Genomic DNA, 20,019 nt, shown 5'->3' with positions numbered 1-20,019 from the left:
GCTTCAGTTCAAGTCCAAACAAAACGTCCCGTTTAAAAGAAAGGGAAAAAAATCTACTCTCCTTAAACAATTTCATGTGGTCTTCAAGAAATGTAACCATTGTGGAGAAAAAAAGCTGTTGTAAATACTTCCTGTTGTGTTTATAGAAAATGTAAATGTTTATTTTGCAAGTAAAGACATCATACAAAAGCTGCTGTTTTCTATTTGGAAAGCATGGTACACAACTCACTGTGGGAGACAAAAAGCAAAACTGATGCATGTTAAGAAACAGACTTCAGAAAGCAGCATGACACTACATAAGCAGTCACAGTTACTCGGGATCTAAAATATCCTGAACATAATACTGTACTTTAAAGCTGCGAGAAAACGGTTTATTGAAATTACGGGGACCTCCTAAAACCTTCAAGCTTGAAACACTAGAAGTGCTTTAATGGAAAGAAGAGCGTCTTTATTCAGGACGGAACTGGCCTTTATACAACACACACAAACACACACCTCACTTCTTGGTGCTCTTCACAGTCTTTTTGGCAGCTGTTCCTGCATCAGTCTTCTTCACAGAGGTTTTCTTTTTCATGGCTTTTGCCTTCAACACTGTGACACTGGGTTTCTTTCTGTCCTTGGTGGCTGTGGCTTTCAGGGATCTCCTCTCCTTTCTGCGAACAAGATCTTCTCTTCCGATCTCCGTCATGTGCTCCTCCCACGATTTCATTTCGTTTTTGTAACGGACTTTGTCATCTTCTGCCAGCTGTGTGTAAATCTGAGAAAGAAGCAGTGGGGTGAGATACAGCATACTGATGCTCATCTGAAAGGGAAGATCAAGGCTGTTCAGGTGAAACTCACTTGTTTCTGTGTCATGTTGAGCCTTTTCCAGTCATCTGTCAGTGATTTCATCTTTCCCTGCGAGGAGAAATGACATTCAACACACTTGTTGCAACCAAATCATATTGTGTGAAAATTACAAAGAGCTTGAGAGCATATCTTGAAATTATTGAGATTATTCATGCTAGTCATACTTCTATGACTTTTTAATGATATTTCCAGGTTAGCCATTACCCTGGGAATTTTAAAGAACGTGGCTTGATTTTTCTGTGACATTGCTTCACTAAATGAAATGGCAAAAATGATCTCTTATTTCTTCACCTGCATAGTAGCTCCTCCGGCTTCCTCAAAGTGCTCCGCCATAAAGATGTTGAATCCACTCCGAGGCCGTTTGGGCTTGCCAAGAGTATTCAGCTCCTAGAGTTAAAACAATATTCCTTCACCATAAAGCAGCGGTTCCTATAGAATTATTCATGTGTTTAAGAAAAAAACGGTAGTGTTCTCGCACACTAGTACGTGACTGAATGTGAGTGACACTCGCCTTCTTTTTCCTGATGGCTTTTCGTTTGGCGAGCTTCTGTTTTCTCTCCTCTGCGATAGCAGCAGACTGTGCAGGGGTGAGCTGGGCTTTGTATTCCTGCAGAACAAGCTTGTACTGCTCTCTAGCTGCCAAAGACACTTCCTGAAACGGCTGCAGGTACACCGAATTAATGACACACGTCTGTTCATACACAAACTCATCAAACTCACACGTACCTGCTTCTGTTCAGGAGTGAGGCCTCTCCACTGCTGTGCTATCTTTCGGACAATATCCACATTTTTTATTCCTGAATTTAAAAAAGTTCATTATCGAGGTTAAAAAGTATTTTTCTTTTTATAAACAGAAATGCAAGGTAACATTGCAAACGCCAGCAGCTTCAGTGATCGGAATACCTGGGTTTTGAATGATGAAGGTGGGCTGCATGTCCTGCACATATTTCATATATGCTGTGAGGGGTCTCTTGGGCGGATCCCTGGCTGAGGTGCTAAAACTCTTTATCACCGGAAGGACACGTGAACACCTACAATTACAAAACAATGAAATATACTGTACTGCTGGTATTACTCTAGGGCCAGAGCTGCACTGCCAATGCCTTGCATTCATTACCCATATGCAGTAAAAATGAGAATAATTATGCTTAATGCTGCAATGTTGTGTATCCATGAAAATGCCCTGTTTAAGTACAATGTCTATAAAATGATTTTAACAAACCTTCTCCTGACAAAGTCACTGGTTAAAAGGTGAAGATAAGCTGTTTTACATAGCACGTGAATAAAAACATGGTATTATCATTGTAAACGATGTAACGTTACATAAAGGCATGCATGAGTTTTGGACAATGCAGGAAGTTACTTGTGAAGTTTTATTATACAAAATTATGTGAAGTTTTTTTTCTGAAAAGACACGTGTGAGTAATGTTAGAGCTAAAGTTTGCTCACCTCACAACAGACGCGCTCGAGAACAGTCCCACTGACTTCAACAAAACATTAGCACCGACTGACATTAAACTGAATGGAGCCATCATGCACCAGCTGTCACTATCCCAACAATATCGATCAAGTGATTACTGTATAAAACAGAATGAGAGTTTAATGAAATAAACTGTTGTCTTGAGGAATTTTCTTGTCTCCTACATTAAAGGCGCCATTCAGCGCTGCAGACAGAGCTAAGCGCGAGGCATCATGGGAAATATTTCCCTCAAAAATTCAGAGAGGTACTTTCACCAAACGATTGTTTGGACAAACTGCATAACTGTATTTATTACAAAGTGTTTTTTTTTTTTTATGAAACCATTTGTATGTATATTTACGTTAAGATTCCGTGCATACGTATTTCACACGAAAGAGTTTTCGAGACAGTACTTTGATACCTTTAATATAACACTACAAGCCATCATAGTATAACCCTAGTTATACCCATATAAATATAATTTACAGTAATGTTAAAATATGAATTATTACATATTAGAAGATTTCATGATTAAATATTCAAATATATCTTTAACATTTCACATAACCGAACTCACCCTTTTTAAATAACAACGAAGCTGTATTTTTGAATTTACTTTATTTCATTCTACAGGGACTGAGACAAGTCAAAATATTATATATTGTTGTTACAAAACAGACAACTTTTTTGTTCAAATGTCAAGTATCCTTTACTATCAGAACGCCACTCAATAGCTAAAATTATATTTTGTTTTCCCCTACAAAAGGACTTTTGTTTTGTCTTTCTCAGCTCCGTACCGGAAGTGAGAGGTCGCTGAGCTACAGCTGTCTCTCTTTCAGTCCCACACTCGATTTTAAACTCAGGGAAACACACTATTGCTGAGGTTTTCGTAGCAATAATATCGCAGAGATACTATTATCACGTAAATCTGGGGCGCCACACACAGTAAGGAAGCATGGCATTAAAGAGAATACAGAAGGTAAAAGCTTTGTTTCAAAATTGCCAAAGGATTTCCTTTAGCATGACAACGGTAGCCAAGTTTTTGATAACCTGCTAACGCTGTTTATTTCGATTTTCACGGTATAAATCGACATCTATATTTCTAGCTAGTAGAATGATATTCGTTTACTTTTTTGTTTATTACTGTACATTTTGTTAGAGTGTATCGAAATAATGTTTAGATTTATTATGTCGACGACGATATGAGTGGAATGTAGCATAACGGGCTAACTAGCAGTATTTCTCCTTTTAACCGTAACCGCTTTGGTGTTTACTGGTAACTATTTAAATTAAGATTCTGTATTTAGTTCCCTTTACAACCAGTAACATTGACTTAATCACAACGTCAGTCGCTTGTATATTGTTAACCGCAATGTTGTGTTTGTGTGCTAGCCTAGCAATCAGACACTGGTACTTCTGTAGGACTAACTATCATATACACGAGTCATTTTATTCTATCAAAACTCGTACATTCAACGTTTATCCGAGAGCATGTACTGAAAGTAGTCATTTAGAATATTACACCCGCTGTAGGGTGTTTTATTATGTGTGTTCGTGGTTCGAGAAGGCCTCGAGTTGAACAAAGACACTGAGTCTGTTCATGAGCTTCAGCAGCAGCCACAGCAAATCATTTCATTCACTTCAACAAACCACTTTTGTGTCCTTTGTTAAAACCTCACAGTTGATGTTTCAAGTGACTTTTGGCTAGAGTTGATTTGGTCTAGTTTATTCTGAATATGGCCAATTGGCGGTGTCGTTTCTGTTGTATTGGACACAAAGCAAGCAATAAAACCGGATTCTCAGAAGCTCCAGAATGACGCCATCAGTTTGGCAGTTTCTGTTTCGCAACACTGTGATGCGCATCGCAAACATCCTTTACCTTGCCAGAGGACATGTAATCAAACCTTGTACCTCTTTTAAAACGAGCCCATGTTTAGAGGATTGATGAATTACTTAAATTGCCTCAATTATATTACTTTATTAACAGCGTAGTAAACTAAATTATGCTACCAAAGGTAACTAATTTTGATATGGAGACATTTGAGGTCACTTTGCATACTTAGACCTGTTTATTTTTCTTCAAGGCAAACCTTTAAAAAGTTAGGCTTAGTTGGTAAAACAATGCACAAGCAGTTTAAAATAAAGTATTTAAAAACTTTCTGGTTGCCAATTATCTTAAAAAAGATCATGTATAATATATACTAAAATGACCTCAGGAGGAGGTGTTTAAAAATAATACAAATATTTGAATAAAACAAAGTGCAGTTGCTGTGGCTTTATTTGTTTGCTGGTGCTGTTTTCATTGTTCTTTTATATACTTACAATACTTTTTTATGTGATTTATTTATATATGTTACTTATGTGTCTAGCACATTTATGTATGATATAAATAAATGTACACATATTTTTTATGTGCCACTGAATATACAGACATTTGGAAACCTAATTTTCTAAACATAAGGTGACTATATTTATTTATTTTAGGAACTACAGGACCTGCAGAGGGATCCTCCCGCTCAGTGCTCTGCTGGACCTGTCGGAGATGACTGTAGGTTAACCGTCAGTCTGTTTTACATGACAACAGATAATATCTGACTCATTAGATTCTCAATAAACCTCCTCTTTCCTTTCTTTTTAGTGTTTCACTGGCAGGCAACAATAATGGGACCTGTAAGTATTTTCCTCATTGCCTCTCAGAAGTTTGTTTTGACTAATAATACTTTTGAAAGGTGATGTTTGCAATAAACTTTTAGGAGTCATTTAAAAAACAAGTAACTTGTTTGGGGAGTAAACACTGGTGGCTGGTGAATGCCTGCTTTTCGTTTAAGACAATGTCATTGAGCACCATGAGCATTGTCTGGTGACTTCCTAGGACCCCTGAAGTTAAAAATGCTTAGACGAAAACTGAACAGTGTTGAACAGCGCAAAATTATCATTTTTTTCTATTTATAGAGTGACAGCCCATACCAAGGAGGGGTCTTCTTTCTCACGATTCACTTTCCAACAGACTATCCCTTCAAGCCACCAAAGGTATTAAGGGTCACTTCCATTTTGCCTGCAGTGTTGTCATTAAATTGCATTTTGAGAACACCCTCTTTTTAACAGGTAGCGTTTACAACAAAAATCTACCATCCTAACATTAACAGTAATGGAAGTATTTGCCTGGACATCCTGAGGTCACAGTGGTCTCCAGCACTAACGGTTTCAAAAGGTACAGCGATCAGAAATGATAGTTTTGCTACTGTTTAGTGTTCATTTAGATTCTCTTTCTTGTCATTTTCAGAAAATGAGATGTAGTGTTTGTAATCCTTGTTTTCCTCTCTTTCTCAGTTCTTTTGTCCATATGTTCTTTGCTTTGTGATCCAAACCCTGACGACCCCTTAGTCCCAGACATAGCACACATCTACAAATCAGACAAAGAAAAGTAAGTACATGCATTGAGAAAAAGTCTTCCTTGATATGTGGAATAGTGCAGAATCTCTCTTTAGCATTAACAGTCACAGCAACTCGCTGCTAACTCAAAGACCACTTACAACAGATTTTAAAGGATTGCTGGTAGTTACACTAGGGAAAAGTCTTGAGCATGTTAATCTCATGACCTTGCTTGTTTTTCCCACAGGTACAACAGACTAGCAAGAGAATGGACCCAGAAGTATGCAATGTGAAGACTTAATGGACATTTTTTTTAAAAGTCAAAAATCACTGTAAATTCTAGCATCTAAACCGTAAGATTAGGTTATATTATTAAACACATTGTACTGTTAACATTTACCATCTGAAATGACCAATAATAATAGCTTACCTAGTGTTTTGAAGGGGACTGTGCGCTGCACAAAAGACATTAAGCGTTTTATTGATTTTTGTGCATTCTGGTCACCCCCGCAGTGGTGTTGGGCACTTTGTTTTCTTGTTTCATAAATCCTATTTAAGATTGGCATGATGTTATACAGCTGCGGTTAGCCCCACAAGAGGGCAATTAAGAAACTGAAAACCGTTTTATTGTATCTCTCATCTAACTGATTACATTTTCTTTTAGATATTTTTATTGTATAGTTAAGAGCAACTATACTGGATCTATTTTGTTGTTGTTTTTTTATTTTGCATTAAAATTTGTTTAAAAGTGTGCACTTGTTTCAGATATTTATATTCACCATTATTTTAAGCACATGACAGATTTATGAATTAGAGTTGTGTATAAATACCCATTGGTTTATTAGTTCTTTCACCTTTAGATTCAGTGTTTCAGAATTAAGTTTAGCATTTATGATGAACTTCATTTATGTATTTAAACTTAGAGCTGTTTGAAAGCTTCCTGCGTTTTGGATGTATCTGTTGTTATAAATGAATTTGAACCAGATTTTTTATTTATTCTGATGACTACTGAAAAAAGCCCTTTTTTAAATTGTAACGTGTGTGTGTGTGTGTGTGCATTTTAAAAGCGTCACAGATTTTGTTTGGTGAACCAGACGCCAATTTCCGTTTTCTCGCTTGTATTTACACAACGTTTCCGTGTGCGTGCTTGTGAACAGATCCCGATATAGCCATAATTACCACGACATTCCCCTAAAGGATAAGTTACCGCGGGGATTTTTCTAAATGACTCCGTAGAAATTACATCATTATGTAAATTATCTTTCTCGATGTTTATGTTCAGTACACTTAGTGTTATCGCACAATAACCGAACGTTCAGCGCTATAAACAGATTTCACGATTGATGATGATTCCTTGGTGTTTCGAGTCAGATCCGTGGGCGTGGCTTGTTGGTTTTGACTAAATCCTTGGTGTTTCAAGTCTTACGAAACCTTTACCCTAACCCACACCCCAACCCTAACTGTCTAAATTACCCATAATTGTAAAAAATGGCCTAAAAACAAGGTTGCGTGATGACGTCAGACTTGAAACACCAAGGATTCAGAATCAGAAGAGCTTTATTGCCATGTGCTTGCACACACAAGGAATTTTCTTTGGTGTTGGAAGGTTCTAGTACAGACATTCAACACAATGACAATACAATATAATACGATTTACAGTCTAAAATATGCATATATAAAATAAAGGCTATTTTACAGAAAATAGTGAGAGCCTGTACGTCTGTCAACCCGGAAGTTGGTAAAATTATTGCGCCTCACACACGCCAGTTACAGCAAAAAAACAACTAACACCTATTTTTTCTAATAAATAAATAAAGCTTTCATTTTCCCGAACTGACAACTTATTTAAAAGTTGAATTAAAATACGAGAAAAGCGAGACCCTTCCGCTATTCGTGCGTCGTGACGTCATACACAGCGTGCCTCTCGGGGACGCGCGTCAGTGTTTGCGGGGCGGAAACAAACAGCGCAGCGTTCGCAGAATTGCGTGTTCCCGTGCGACCTCCGAGAGTGGATATGACTAACTCCACCAGAATATCGCGTCGATCTTCGTCCCCTCCTCGTTGTGTATCTGCTATCTCGCGCCGATTACAGAGGGTGGAGTGTAAACATTTCTGAGGCGAGGAAGTGGGATGCGCTTCTCTCTCTGGTTATATGTTCACACGCGTGGGCGCCGTGACTGATGGCACGCGAGGTCGAGGGTGTGCGATCAATATGTGAATGTCTAGTGGTCGATTGAAGTGAAGAGCCGTCCCGTCAGATAATGGACTCACCCGTGGCGCTCGGGAGGCTGGAGGTCGCGCGTCCGGTACCGACCCGCGGCGCGTGTTCACCGGAGCGCGAGCAGAGCGCGCACCTGAACGGCTGCGTGCCGCTCTCTCATCAGGTGGCCGGACACAAATACGGCGTGGATAAAGTGGGTCAGTACACGTTTAGATGTCATTTGTGTCGTCTGTTTACTCCTGTCAGTATTTCTCACGGTCGGTTTCTAATAACGACACACTTGAAGTGTTGTTGTCTGTAAAATGCCGTCGAATAACATCTCCACTGTCATTGTCCATACATCAGAAAGTGTAGATTGGCCTTTACTGACAGCAAATGTCACAGACTAGTATATGGAGTAAGTTGTCACAATGGCAACCTGCCCATTAAGCTAACGTTACCAGTTATGAACTTTCAAAAACATGTAAACCAGTAACTACAGCAACTTGGAAAGCATTCATTAAAGTAGCAGCAGAGCATTGCAAAAGAGGGTAGGAATTGTTATACAGTTGAGTTTCGTAATTTAATGTAGTTTTGTATTTAAAGTCTTTAAAACAAATGCACGGAACCACTGTGATAGACCACCAGCGTTAGTGCAATCGACTCGAAGGCTTATTCAGGGTTTCCGCGGGGTCTTAAAATGTCTACAAAAGTCTTCAATTCCAAAATCAAAACTTTAGGCTTTAAAAAGTCTTACATTCACTGAAGTATTGTGTTCTAGGTCTTAAATCATTTTAACCAGGTCTTAACTTTCCTACGGCCATGTAACGCTAACTCTAATGCGCATTGAAATACAAACATTTTTGAAGCTATTGCTTCGTATGCCAGAAAGAAATTGATCTGGGAGTGTTGGGTGTGAGATTTATTAACAGAAACCCTGTTTATTGTTACTGAGCGCTTGTGACAACTGGACCCACACTCCCTTATTACTGACTTTTCATATGATGGGATCTTTCTGTGCCCACGAACGTCATGAATCGCTTCACTGTACACCAGTATAGTGCTGTTGAGTTGAGTCCGACACCACTGTCACATTTACACACACACACATGCATGGCAGACCAAACACTTTTATCCAAACGGATTTACAAGGCATTCCAGCTATACATGATTTAACCAGTATGTGTGTGTTCTCTGGATTGACCCCGTGACTTTTGCTTGAGCGACAGCAACTCCGTTATTTAAATGATGTGTATGTTGTGTTGAATTTATGCAGTCACTTTTTGCATAATGCAATGGACCTGATTTTAATCTCTACATCTTGAAAGTAGTTGCCGTACCCTACACTTCTTGTCTAGACGAATTATTTCATTATTGTATTCATGAACGTCTTCAGCATCTGTGAGAATAAAATTTCCCATTATTTTAACATTTGGTTTTGGCTTTAATAGTTCCAAAATAAGTTTCATTTTCCTAATACTATAGGGCTGTCAAACGATTAATCACGATGAATGGCATCCAGATTAAAAGTGTCTGTGTACTTTGCATATTAATTTTGTATTTATAAACACATACATGCATATATTTAAGAGAAATATAAAAATGAATAGACATTTATATATTATTTAAATTATTTGTAAATATAAATAAATACATCTAAATATTTCCTAAATATATATATTTATGTATGTGTATGTGTTTATAAATACAAAATGAATATGCTCAGTACACGGACATAAATTATATAAACACAAACTTTTATTCTGGATGCGATTAATCACGATTAATCGTTTGACAGCCCTACCTAATACATAATCTAATTTCTGTTCTTTCGTTTAGATTTTGGGGTAATACTGAAGGCACCGTTACTGGCTAAAAACTTAAGATGAATGCATACATTTAAGCTTTTTATAATTTCCTTTTTTAAATAAATGGCCAGGAAGCAATTTCTTCCCGCACACTTTCACACTTGTCATAAATATCTCTTGTTTACTGCTCTTCTGTATAGTTTCTAAACAGCTCGTTTTAAAGGGATGGGGGAAGTCTGACCTAAATCTCGAGCTTCACGGTCACCGTCTGACTGTAATCTCTAAATCCCGTCAGCCCACTTCTCACCGTCATATAGGCCAACCCGAGATGTGATCTACCCGATCGCTTTTTCTGTGAGCTTTAAACAAAGAAAACTTCACGGAACAGTGCGTTCATTCATTGGGTCGTGTAAAATCATCTGTAGATTTAGAAAATACATCGGGTCTGATTCAGTAATAATTCCATATTGTCACATTTTAATTTCTTAGAAAAAGGTTCTGCCTAATTTGTAACGCATGAATTTGTTCTCAATCTTGTTTGAATGTCGATGAATTCATCGTAGATCACCATGCAGGTTATGGGATGTTTGTTTCCACAGGTATTTTGCAACATCCTGATGGTACGGTCTTAAAACAGCTGCAGCCTCCACCGAGAGGACCGCGAGAGATGCAGTTTTACAGCATGGTATGTGTTTAGCAATACAGGTTACCTCTGTTTTTATAGGTTGGTTTATCAGTTGAATGATGTTTTTATACATACGCATCTTTCTATTTCCTTCCAGGTGTATGCAGAAGACTGCTGTGACCAGTGTCTCACAGACCTCCGACAGCACCTGCCAACATATTACGGCACGTGGACCTCACCTGACACTCCCACAGGTACAGTGAGAGAGCTGGGAGAAAAAAAGTGACCATTACAAGAGAAACAGCCGTAAAAAAAACTAGTGCTGTACATTTCACATTAACTTGACCTAAAATACAACGTTTTCTTTTTTCACTACCTATATATTACATTGATATTTGAGGGTACATTCATGTTGCATGTTCATATATGGTCTTGAAATGTGAGCTTGGCAGGCGTTTCTAGAAGTCTGGGTAATAAAACGGGACACTAAAAGATGGAACTGCTGGAGTGTGTTCCCAAGACGAACGAGATCTGGCTTGGATTTAGTAAGCTTGTCTGCTGTCCACCACAGACTCGTACCTGAAGCTGGAGGACGTGACGCGCAGGTTTCAGAAGCCGTGTATCATGGACGTGAAGATCGGACAGAAGAGCTACGATCCTTTCGCTTCACAGGAGAAACGAGATCAGCAGATCAAGAAGTACCCGCTGATGGAGGAGATGGGCTTTCTGCTGCTGGGGATGAGGGTAGGTGTTTCTGCAGACGTGGGCTAGTCTGAACAGCAGGTCTCATTCACTCATAAGGCAGACATTAAGGGTGATTGATTAGGGAAGGAGCTGAACTTTACAGGTGTCCGAGAGCAGGATCGGGCATCCCTGGCGTACATTATTGGTATTTATATGCACATTTAAATACGCAAGAGAATTTGCTCTTAACCTCACTCTAATGTTGATGAATTACGAGCGACCACGTTCAGCTTGCCAAAACACAGCACAGACGTATAGAGAAGTATGTCAAAAAAAGACCTTCACTGATAATGAATGGGAAGTGTTGCTGTCGGAGGTCGAAGCCAGAAAAAGCGTGTGCTGTTGAAAAGCGTGTTCACAGGTGTAACGGGTGCAGATAAATAGGAAGCATGGGACGTGGTTACGCTGGCCGGTAATGTGATATGAGCATCTGTGCCTATAATAGATTTTAGAAACATTTTATATTATAGAGTTTTCCAACCACCTACTTGGAGGTTACTCGAAGAGACGTTGATAAGCCTTGACCTCATGCAGATGGGAGGTTTGATGTCACGGCCAAAATGCTTTCAGTGTGATGAGCTTAGAAAGGTTTTTACGGCATGAAATGACATGAAACAAAGTTTCTTCTCTAAGTTTAAATATTGAATTCAAATGAGCACGGCTTCAAAAGTTTTCGCATGTATGGAAGTTTTTGAGGAAACGCAGCACAGTTTTACACACGGACATGTGCATGTATTGTCTATTAGGTTTATTTCACAACACATTGTGTATAATAACAGTAACACTGCTTGAAGAGATGAAGGTGCACATCTACACCCTTTCTTCATATCTGCCAGGGTGACGTGAAACTTGTGTAGGGGTTGAATCACGTAAGAGAATTTCCTTGGTTGTTGGAGTGATGTGTTTTCATTTGAAGCAGTCATCAGGTGGTGTCAGGCTGGAGGTGGTTGTTCCGTTCTTTAACAGCTCTTCTGAATCATCTTTCCACCCTGTTCAAAAACCCAAACACTGCTCGCAGGGTTTAAACCCTTTTTGTTTTCAGATCTGTAACCACTATAAAGTGTCTTCACTCGTGTGTGTCCTCAGACAGGATGAGTTGATCACACAGTGTGTCCTGTCCCATCAAACACACAAACATCCTCTAGAGCAGGGGTTCCCAAACTTTTCAGCCCGCGACCCCCAAATAACAGTGCAGGTGACTCGAGACCCCCACCATCCTCGGAGGTGGGTAAAGTATCCAAATATTGCGCGCGACTGCACTTATTAGGTCTATCCAAACTATTGCTACAGATGGTCAAATTTAATCAAACTGATTGGAGTGCTGATGGATGGATGTGCCTCTTTTCGACTGCGGCGCTTCTCCGCTGGCCTCCCTGTGTTGTCTTTGGTCGATATTAACCAACGTTTCATTTCGACAAATAAGAATATCCTAAACTTAAAGCCTGAAAAATAATCTGCGTGCACATGGGACTGTTTAACATGGTGCTGTAAATGGACTTGCTGCACCTAACCTAATGCGGTTGCTTGACGTAATCACCTCAGGGGTCACGATCCAGAGGGAGGACATTCCAAAGGCTGATGGCTTTTTATTTGCAGGGTTTTATTTTTAACTTAACTAATATTTTTTTATATTTTGTTACACTTATTGATTAAATATTCCTATTAAAAAAGATTTCTGGAAATCATCTTGCGACCCCCCCGGGAGTCCCGACCCCCACTTTGGGAACCCCTGCTGTAGAGTGTTTCCAGCTCTCCTGAGAATCATGGGTGGACCTCTGATGTCTTTATCATCAGCTCATGATGGATGAGGTTCGCATGAACACTCAGTTTCATTATCGTAGAGGAAATGGTGCAGTCAGAGATACGAGACGGAGATATGTGCTGTCTGAGCGTTCTTCACTTGTGCCACCGCGTAATCTGTCAAACTGAGCATCATGTACATCACGTCGTCAACTGGTGGCCAAATGGTTGGGAAATGAGGAATTGCTTTTCTGCATTAACATATATTAGTCGTTCTTTCTGGCTGGTTTCTTTACTGTTTGTAAACATTTGTAAGAAAATGCAAAAGTGTGTACAACTGTTGTTTACCCCACGTTCCCTTTTAGTTTAAACACAAAACGAACGGCTGACCTTTTGCTGTGTTAAAGGATATTGATTTTGAAGGCTTTAGGACATCAGTTGGCCACAGAAAGGCAATGCGGTCTAGTTTGTGAAGTATTGAGGGGGGACAGACAATGTTTAAATTCTGAGTCTCTGTCTTTCCCAGGCGTGCAGATCTCTGTAGATGAATGAAACAAACACGAGCATTACTCAGAATGATTCTGCCGATTTGAGCGATACAGAAAGAATCTTAATAGCCTTCTCAAAATAGACACACATTACAGTCTGATACTGGCGGTTCTGTCCCATCAAATGCTGGAGAAGTCTAACTTTTGAAGTTGATTTCTTCTTGTTGTATTGATTGTAATGTCCTCACGTGTCCTCTAGAGGGAGAGCAAGACCTCTGAAGAGACTCCTCAAGAATGTTTGTTTGTGTTTTGTCTGGAAGGTGTATAAAACGGGCTCGGACAGCTTCGACACATATGACCAGCATTACGGAAGAGGTCTGGGAAAGGAAACGGTCAGAGAAGGTGAGATGTCAAACATTTCACATATTCTCATTTTCTGTTGAACGATTGGTTTGACTCAGCGTCGCCTCTGTGCCGCAGGTTTGTCCAAGTTCTTCTACAACAGCGACGTTCTCCGCAAAGACGCCGTCACCGGCAGCATCCTCAAAGTCCAGAAGATCCTGGAGTGGTTCGAGGGTCAGAGTCAGCTCAGCTTTTACGCCAGCTCTTTGCTCTTCGTGTACGAGGGGGCGTGTTCGCCGGGTGTCGTGCGCTCCGACGGCCGCCTCACGCCCAAGGCCTGCGAGCAGAACAATAACATCGCTCAGAGCCTCTCCGCCATGTTCTCCCTGCACAAGAAAGGTTGCGTCCGGACCCACTATCAAGCCAAACAGGATAACGGCGTGTGGACGACCACACAGCTGCCGAACGGCAACCGCGGTCGACGAGAGGAAGGGGAGGAGCTAAAGAGGGATGCGGGACAGGACACGGGCGGTGACGTGGAGGTTAAGATGATTGACTTTGCACACGTCTTCCCTAGTGACGGCCACGACCAGGGTTACATCTACGGCCTGAAGAACCTCCTGAAGGTCTTGCGTCAGATTCTAGAGGAGTGATGGGGCTCTTTTAGGGTGGTTGAAGGTATGAATTTTGTAGCCCCTTCCTCTAATCTGCACTACCTACACTATCAATCCAGTAACGTGTTTGTCTAATATACTGTATGTGCTTTAGTCTTATAAAGGCTTTGTATAGTAGATCTTACTCAGGTAAATGAATCTGTAATGCTCTTGTAATTTCAGCTTCACAAACTGTCAAAGTCGAGCGTACGAAGCCTCAGATATCCAGAGCCGTCCAGTTTTATTAACGCTTTTTAACCAATGTGATTGAAAATAGGAATCTAATGTAACGAGGACTAAAGATCTGAGGTTTCTTTATTCTAGATGCTGCCAAAATGACCCGCCTGTTCTCAGACCTGTTGAATTTGATCTCAGATTTTTTTTACGTGTGTTTCCAGAAGAATTACATCTTTGTAAGTATGTTGATGTTTTGTGATTACTGATGCAATATGAGTGAAATGAAATTGCTGCCTGTGAATATTTCAGACTGTGTGACCCTCATGGTAAGTTTACATTGCCAAAGTTTCCATAGATATTGACTTTTAAAAGAATGCTTCATTTATTTATTTACTATCTCAAGCATCCAAAGTGTTTTTGGTTTTTCTGTAAAAGCTAAAAGAAATGATCTCGTGTAGCTCTTTATACACGACAATAGTTGACATGAACGATTAGTCTGCTGAATTTAGAAAACTGCTGAATTCTTTCATGGTAATCTGGGTTTGGCTCAACCGTTTCTATAGATGTGTGTTATTAATACAGTCCTATTCTTGAACATCTGTGTTCGATTTGAGTCCAGATATTACAGGACATATGAATGACAAGAGCAGCGTGCACAAATTCGAGTTGAATTAAACGATAAAAAAGCCGTAGAATGTGAGAGATGGAAACTAAATTAGAATCACTCTTGAAATGAACACATTTTGATTTGATTTTTGATCATTTTAATCTGTTTATTGTTTGATTTGTCAGTAACCGTTTAAATATTTGTATTTTTAATTTATATGTTTATTAGTAGATTTCTTTTATTTAACCAAGGTATGTTTCATCTGTTCAGGGTTTCAATGCTCATGAAACACTTTTTCAAGGACTTTTACCTTTTTTTATGCCTGACAAACTTACGAAACAAAATCTTTAATGATAAATGTAACGTGTTCTAGTTATACACATATTAAATCAGCTATAAATTCCTCTATGCGAGTTTATTCTCTGTGATATTTTCCAGTACTGAGTAAAGACTGGAAAACATGTAGACGTTGTGTGTGAATTATGCATTTAATATTTGAACACAAATGGTCTAATGGTCTCGTATAAATGAAATACATGTATAGCGATCATTCATTTACATCTCGGTACTGATGTCTCATCGTCAGTAAACATAGTGTTCCTTTTGATCGTTTATTTGTCGTCTGCGTAATCTGTTTTCTTACCCCAGTTGTGATGGATGTTGTAAGACCCCCGATCGCAGCACGACAAGTAACAATCTTCTGTTGAAAAGCACAAAACTGTGAAGATGTGCTTCTGTTTGTACCCATGAAGACAGATTTGCATGTAAGCATTGCTCCAAAGTGAAACGAAAATATGCCTTTGTGCCTGTGAGAGAGTAGTCTTGAGTGTTTCTGCCATTCACAACAATGTTTTATTGTAAATCGAGAATCCTGTCAACGTCACCCAAATGCACAAGCTGTAAACAGACTCTGGGGTACTACAGTAGTTTTTGTTTAAAGCCACAGTCAATAAACGGATGCATCTCGTTTACATTCTGCCTGTACGGTTGCCTGGAAAGAGACACGTATTGAGATATTGAGACGGTATATATATATATACAGTATATATATATATATATATGTTAGTTAGTTATTAGTTATAACTCAATAATAATGTAATTTCTAATTTATTTATGCACTGAAAAGAAGTGGAAATACTATCAGATGTGTACATTTCTATGTTTGTTATTTTCTCTTATTGTATTAATCGGTTTATTTTTGTAATACTGATGGGTAACTACTGTGTGTTAGTGTGTAAAGCACTCTTGTGAACCTGTGTCACGACTGGAGTTTCCCCCATTGAATCAATGAAGTCTGCACATTCATGATGCTTTGTTCATCTTGACCAGATCTCTTGGTTTGTAGAATGGCAGGAGTTTTTTCTCATGTGGAAGGATGTGTCTCTTTAGTGTCTGTATGCTTTGCTGTTTAATACGCCGAGATGTATGAGCCTGGGTCAGTGATGTCTCAATGTACGGCCTGTTTTAAAACACTGTCTTTGTTACAGTTTCACACCAAACGACAAAATTCAGAAACTAGAATTCAAGCGCCATTACATTCAGATGGTTCAACATAATAAATAAACATTACAAATACATTCTAAATGTCAGCCAGTGGTTTCCGGGCAGAAGAATTGGTCTGCCTCTGAAAGAGGAATATTAAGAGTTTTTTTTCATAAAAATCAACAGATCTAATGCTCGCTGACCTGTGTTTGACCCTGATCATACTCCAATGATTTACTACTATTGAAAAAAAAAATATATATATATATATAAGCGTAATATTTACCTGGATGGTTTTGGGTGTATATTTGGCAAACTTTCATTAATAAAAATCTATACTTAATATTCAAGGTTTTGTTTGCTGGTTTTTATTTTATAGAACACATACATACATTTCGGTTTAAATATGAGCAGGGCCTCATTTCCAATGAAAGAACACACCTGACTGAGGAACCATTAGACCTAACCCCGTTTCATCACCAATGAATGACAGTGTGCATACAGGTCTCGTGAACAGATGGGCTGTGTCCCAAATCACACATGTACTATCAGACACAATTTTCTAGTATAAATGCGAGTAGTTTGTTCACATTGAAATTTCCTAAAAAAGAAGATATATACTTGAAGTTTTTGAATGCCACTGGACATGTTGCTGCACGAGCAAAGTTCGATTTGGCTTCAATATGATAGTGATTGAGGTCATGTTGGGCAAAACAGGTAACAATTACATTGAAAGTGAGATGATACTACCCTTCTCAAATTCATACACTAGACGGTTGAGTACATATAGTGCATAGTTTAAGTGTATAGTGCGTCATTTGAGACACAATGCTGTATATCCAGCATGTATTCGCACTACACTAACACACACATAGAAAGTGCTGTTTGAACACTATAGTAAGTAGGTAGTCTCTCAGTACAGACTGTCAAAGTGATTTCTGTTTCTACAGACGTGACACGACGCAGCACCTCTTGTCTGCTGTGGTAAAGGCAAGTCCAGTTAGTGTTTCTGTGTTTAGTCAGGTTGAGTCTAGTGTTTTGTGTTTTTCTTCTGTTTTTTTCTTTTGGTCTGCTATTTTGGCTGTAGTTTGGTCTGTTTTGTGTTGTTTTACCTATAAAGTTATTTATTATTTTACAAACTGTCTGCATTGGGGGTGTGTCCTCACTAAGTGTGACACATATTGTGTTGAAATGTGTTGTTGTAATTAATAGCCTCATTCAATTTACACATTCTTGTGAATTTTGTGACCTTTGTTTTATTACTCCAGTAACATCTCAACGGGTCCCAGAAAAAAAACTGTGTTAAACATGATCTTATAGCCTACCTTCACTTCAGGAAACCTCAGACCAAATCCGCATCAGATCCTCTCTTCGTCGACTACTCTAACCGCCTGGCCACACGCTTCTGGTTCCAAAAGCACCTTAAAGCCGTTCTGCTCCAATACGGCATCCCAGCAGACCACTTTTCCGGTCACTCCTTCCGCATAGGTGCAGCAACCACAGCCGCTCAAAAAGGCCTCTCTCAGTCTCAAATCCAAGTACTCGGCCGCTGGTCATCGGAAGCTTTCAAGAGCTACATCCGGTCTGATCGCTCCCTCATCAGGGAAGCCCATCGAACCCTCATTTCCCAAATCAAACTCCTCCTTCGCCTCAGCAAGCACCAGCGCTTTCATCTCAAGACCCGTAGCTCCAGACCACCTCCGCAGGGGCCAGTGCTCACATCTTGCTCTTGGCCGCAGCAGACTTCACAGCAGAGGCCAGCATCGCCACAGTGACCGCTTCCGCAGAGGCCCGTGCTTCCATCTCAAGCGTTGAAGCCAGCATTGCCGCAGCGAACGCCTCAATAGAGGCCCGTGTTTCCATCTCAAATGTAGAAACAGCAGCGCCGCAACGACCGCCTCCACAGAGGCCCATGCTCCCATCTCAAACGCAGAAGCCAGCATCGCCACAGCGACAGCCTCCGCAAAGGCCCGCGCTTCCACCTAAAGCGTGGATGCCAACATCGCCTCGGCAGAGGCCCTCTTGGGCATGGAGTTCACCAGAGCTTCACAGGTTGCCACTGGAGTCCTCTTCCACTCCTCCATGACGACATCACGGAGCTGGTGGATGTTAGAGACCTTGCGCTCCTCCACCTTCCGTTTGAGGATGCCCCACAGATGCTCAATAGGGTTTAGGTCTGGAGACATGTTTGGCCAGTCCATCATCTTTACCCTCAGCTTCTTTTGGGGTCGTTATCATGTTGGAATACTGCCCTGCGGCCCAGTCTCTGAAGGGAGGGGATCTTGCTCTGCTTCAGTATGTCTCAGTACATGTTGGCATTCATGGTTCCCTCAATGAACTGTAGCTCCCCAGTGCCGGCAGCACTCATGCAGCCCCAGACCATGACACTCCCACCACCATGTTTGACTGTAGGCAAGACACACTTGTCTTTGTATTCTTCACCTGGTTGCCGCCACACAGGCTTGACACCATCTGAACCAAATGAGTTTATCTGGATCTCATCAGACCACAGGACATGGTTCAGTAATCCATGTCCTTAGTCTGCTTGTCTTCAGCAAACTGTTTGCGGGCTTTCTTGTGCATCATCTTTAGAAGAGGCTTCCTTCTGGGACGACAGCCATGCAGACCAATTTGATGCAGTGTGCGGCGTATGGTCTGAGCACTGACAGGCTGACCCCCCACCCCTTCAACCTCTGCAGCAATGCTGGCAGCACTCATACGTCTATTTCCCAAAGACAACCTCTGGATATGACGCTGAGCATGTGCACTCAACCTCTTCGGTCGACCACGGGGAGGCCTGTTCTGAGGGGAACCTGTCCTGTTAAACCGCTGTTTGGTCTTGGCCACCGTGCTGCAGCTCAGCTTCAGGGTCTTGGCAATCTTCTTATAGCCTAGGCCATCTTTATCTATGGACGTAACTACGTCTTTTGACGTAACAACCAGCCAATAGCAGCGCTGCTGATCACTAGTTCTTCTATCGATATATGCTGCCTTTCCAAACAGTGCGTGTGCAATGATCCCAGACAATTTAATCCAGATATACTAATCGTACACAACAGGTGCATTCAAAGAACCGTATTATCCAGAACATGATTTGCGGGATTAGATCATCTTGGAGATTTAATTTGATCCTGGCTGTAGTAAGCGACGTACGAAGAACGGGCCCCAGGTTTATGCATTGTTTATTCTATTTGTGTCAAAATATTAGCCTGACTGATTACACAGCTCTGGGTACTTCTATGATCAGCTGAGTTGATATAGAATGGTCCAGTATTTACATGATACAAAGTTAATACGTAAAGGGTGAAGCCGAGTTGTTGGTTCTGGTCGCATGACCTTTGGTGCGCTTGCAGAATTCCGAAAAGTTTGAAATATTTTTATCTCAATGGCGTCACTCTCTATTTGAGTGCACTTACCGCACATCTAGCATATATTTAAAATAATGAATTCCGAACCAATGAGCTGTGAATTAA

The 20,019-nt window shown here is 40.3% G+C and overlaps 3 protein-coding genes across 4 annotated transcripts; 2 read left to right on the top strand and 1 right to left on the bottom strand.

The window, feature by feature from the left end:
- Positions 1-131: 131 nt before the first annotated feature.
- tfam (transcription factor A, mitochondrial) lies at positions 132-2,534 on the bottom strand. The gene is made up of 7 exons (XM_057359406.1): positions 2,299-2,534; positions 1,753-1,880; positions 1,576-1,646; positions 1,361-1,510; positions 1,141-1,236; positions 841-897; positions 132-757 (listed from the first exon to the last, which is right to left on the bottom strand). The coding sequence occupies exons 1-7, from the start codon at positions 2,382-2,384 to the stop codon at positions 497-499; spliced, it is 849 nt and encodes a 282-aa protein (XP_057215389.1). The 5' UTR covers positions 2,385-2,534; the 3' UTR covers positions 132-496.
- A 558-nt stretch (positions 2,535-3,092) lies between these two features.
- On the top strand, positions 3,093-6,431 carry ube2d1b (ubiquitin-conjugating enzyme E2D 1b). The gene is made up of 7 exons (XM_057359407.1): positions 3,093-3,287; positions 4,793-4,856; positions 4,947-4,978; positions 5,261-5,338; positions 5,414-5,519; positions 5,639-5,732; positions 5,928-6,431. Exons 1-7 carry the CDS (start codon positions 3,264-3,266, stop codon positions 5,971-5,973), a joined length of 444 nt encoding a protein of 147 aa, XP_057215390.1. The 5' UTR covers positions 3,093-3,263; the 3' UTR covers positions 5,974-6,431.
- Positions 6,432-7,611: 1,180 nt separating this feature from the next.
- Positions 7,612-16,898, top strand: ipmkb (inositol polyphosphate multikinase b). Of its 2 annotated transcripts, XM_057359403.1 has the most exons (7): positions 7,612-8,098; positions 10,288-10,373; positions 10,471-10,567; positions 10,885-11,057; positions 13,606-13,687; positions 13,766-14,305; positions 14,605-16,898. In XM_057359403.1, exons 1-6 carry the CDS (start codon positions 7,942-7,944, stop codon positions 14,278-14,280), a joined length of 1,110 nt encoding a protein of 369 aa, XP_057215386.1. In that variant the 5' UTR covers positions 7,612-7,941; the 3' UTR covers positions 14,281-14,305; positions 14,605-16,898. The 2 variants fall into 2 exon arrangements, with proteins under 2 accessions (XP_057215386.1, XP_057215385.1); XM_057359402.1 differs by having other exon boundaries at positions 13,766-16,897.
- The last annotated feature ends 3,121 nt before the right edge of the window (positions 16,899-20,019 follow it).

Source organism: Triplophysa rosa, linkage group LG18 (assembly GCF_024868665.1).
Source record: "Triplophysa rosa linkage group LG18, Trosa_1v2, whole genome shotgun sequence".
Classification (NCBI taxonomy): Eukaryota; Metazoa; Chordata; class Actinopteri; order Cypriniformes; family Nemacheilidae; genus Triplophysa; species Triplophysa rosa.
Note: the sequence above shows the minus strand (reverse complement) of the source record. Positions and strands in the feature narration are given on the sequence as shown.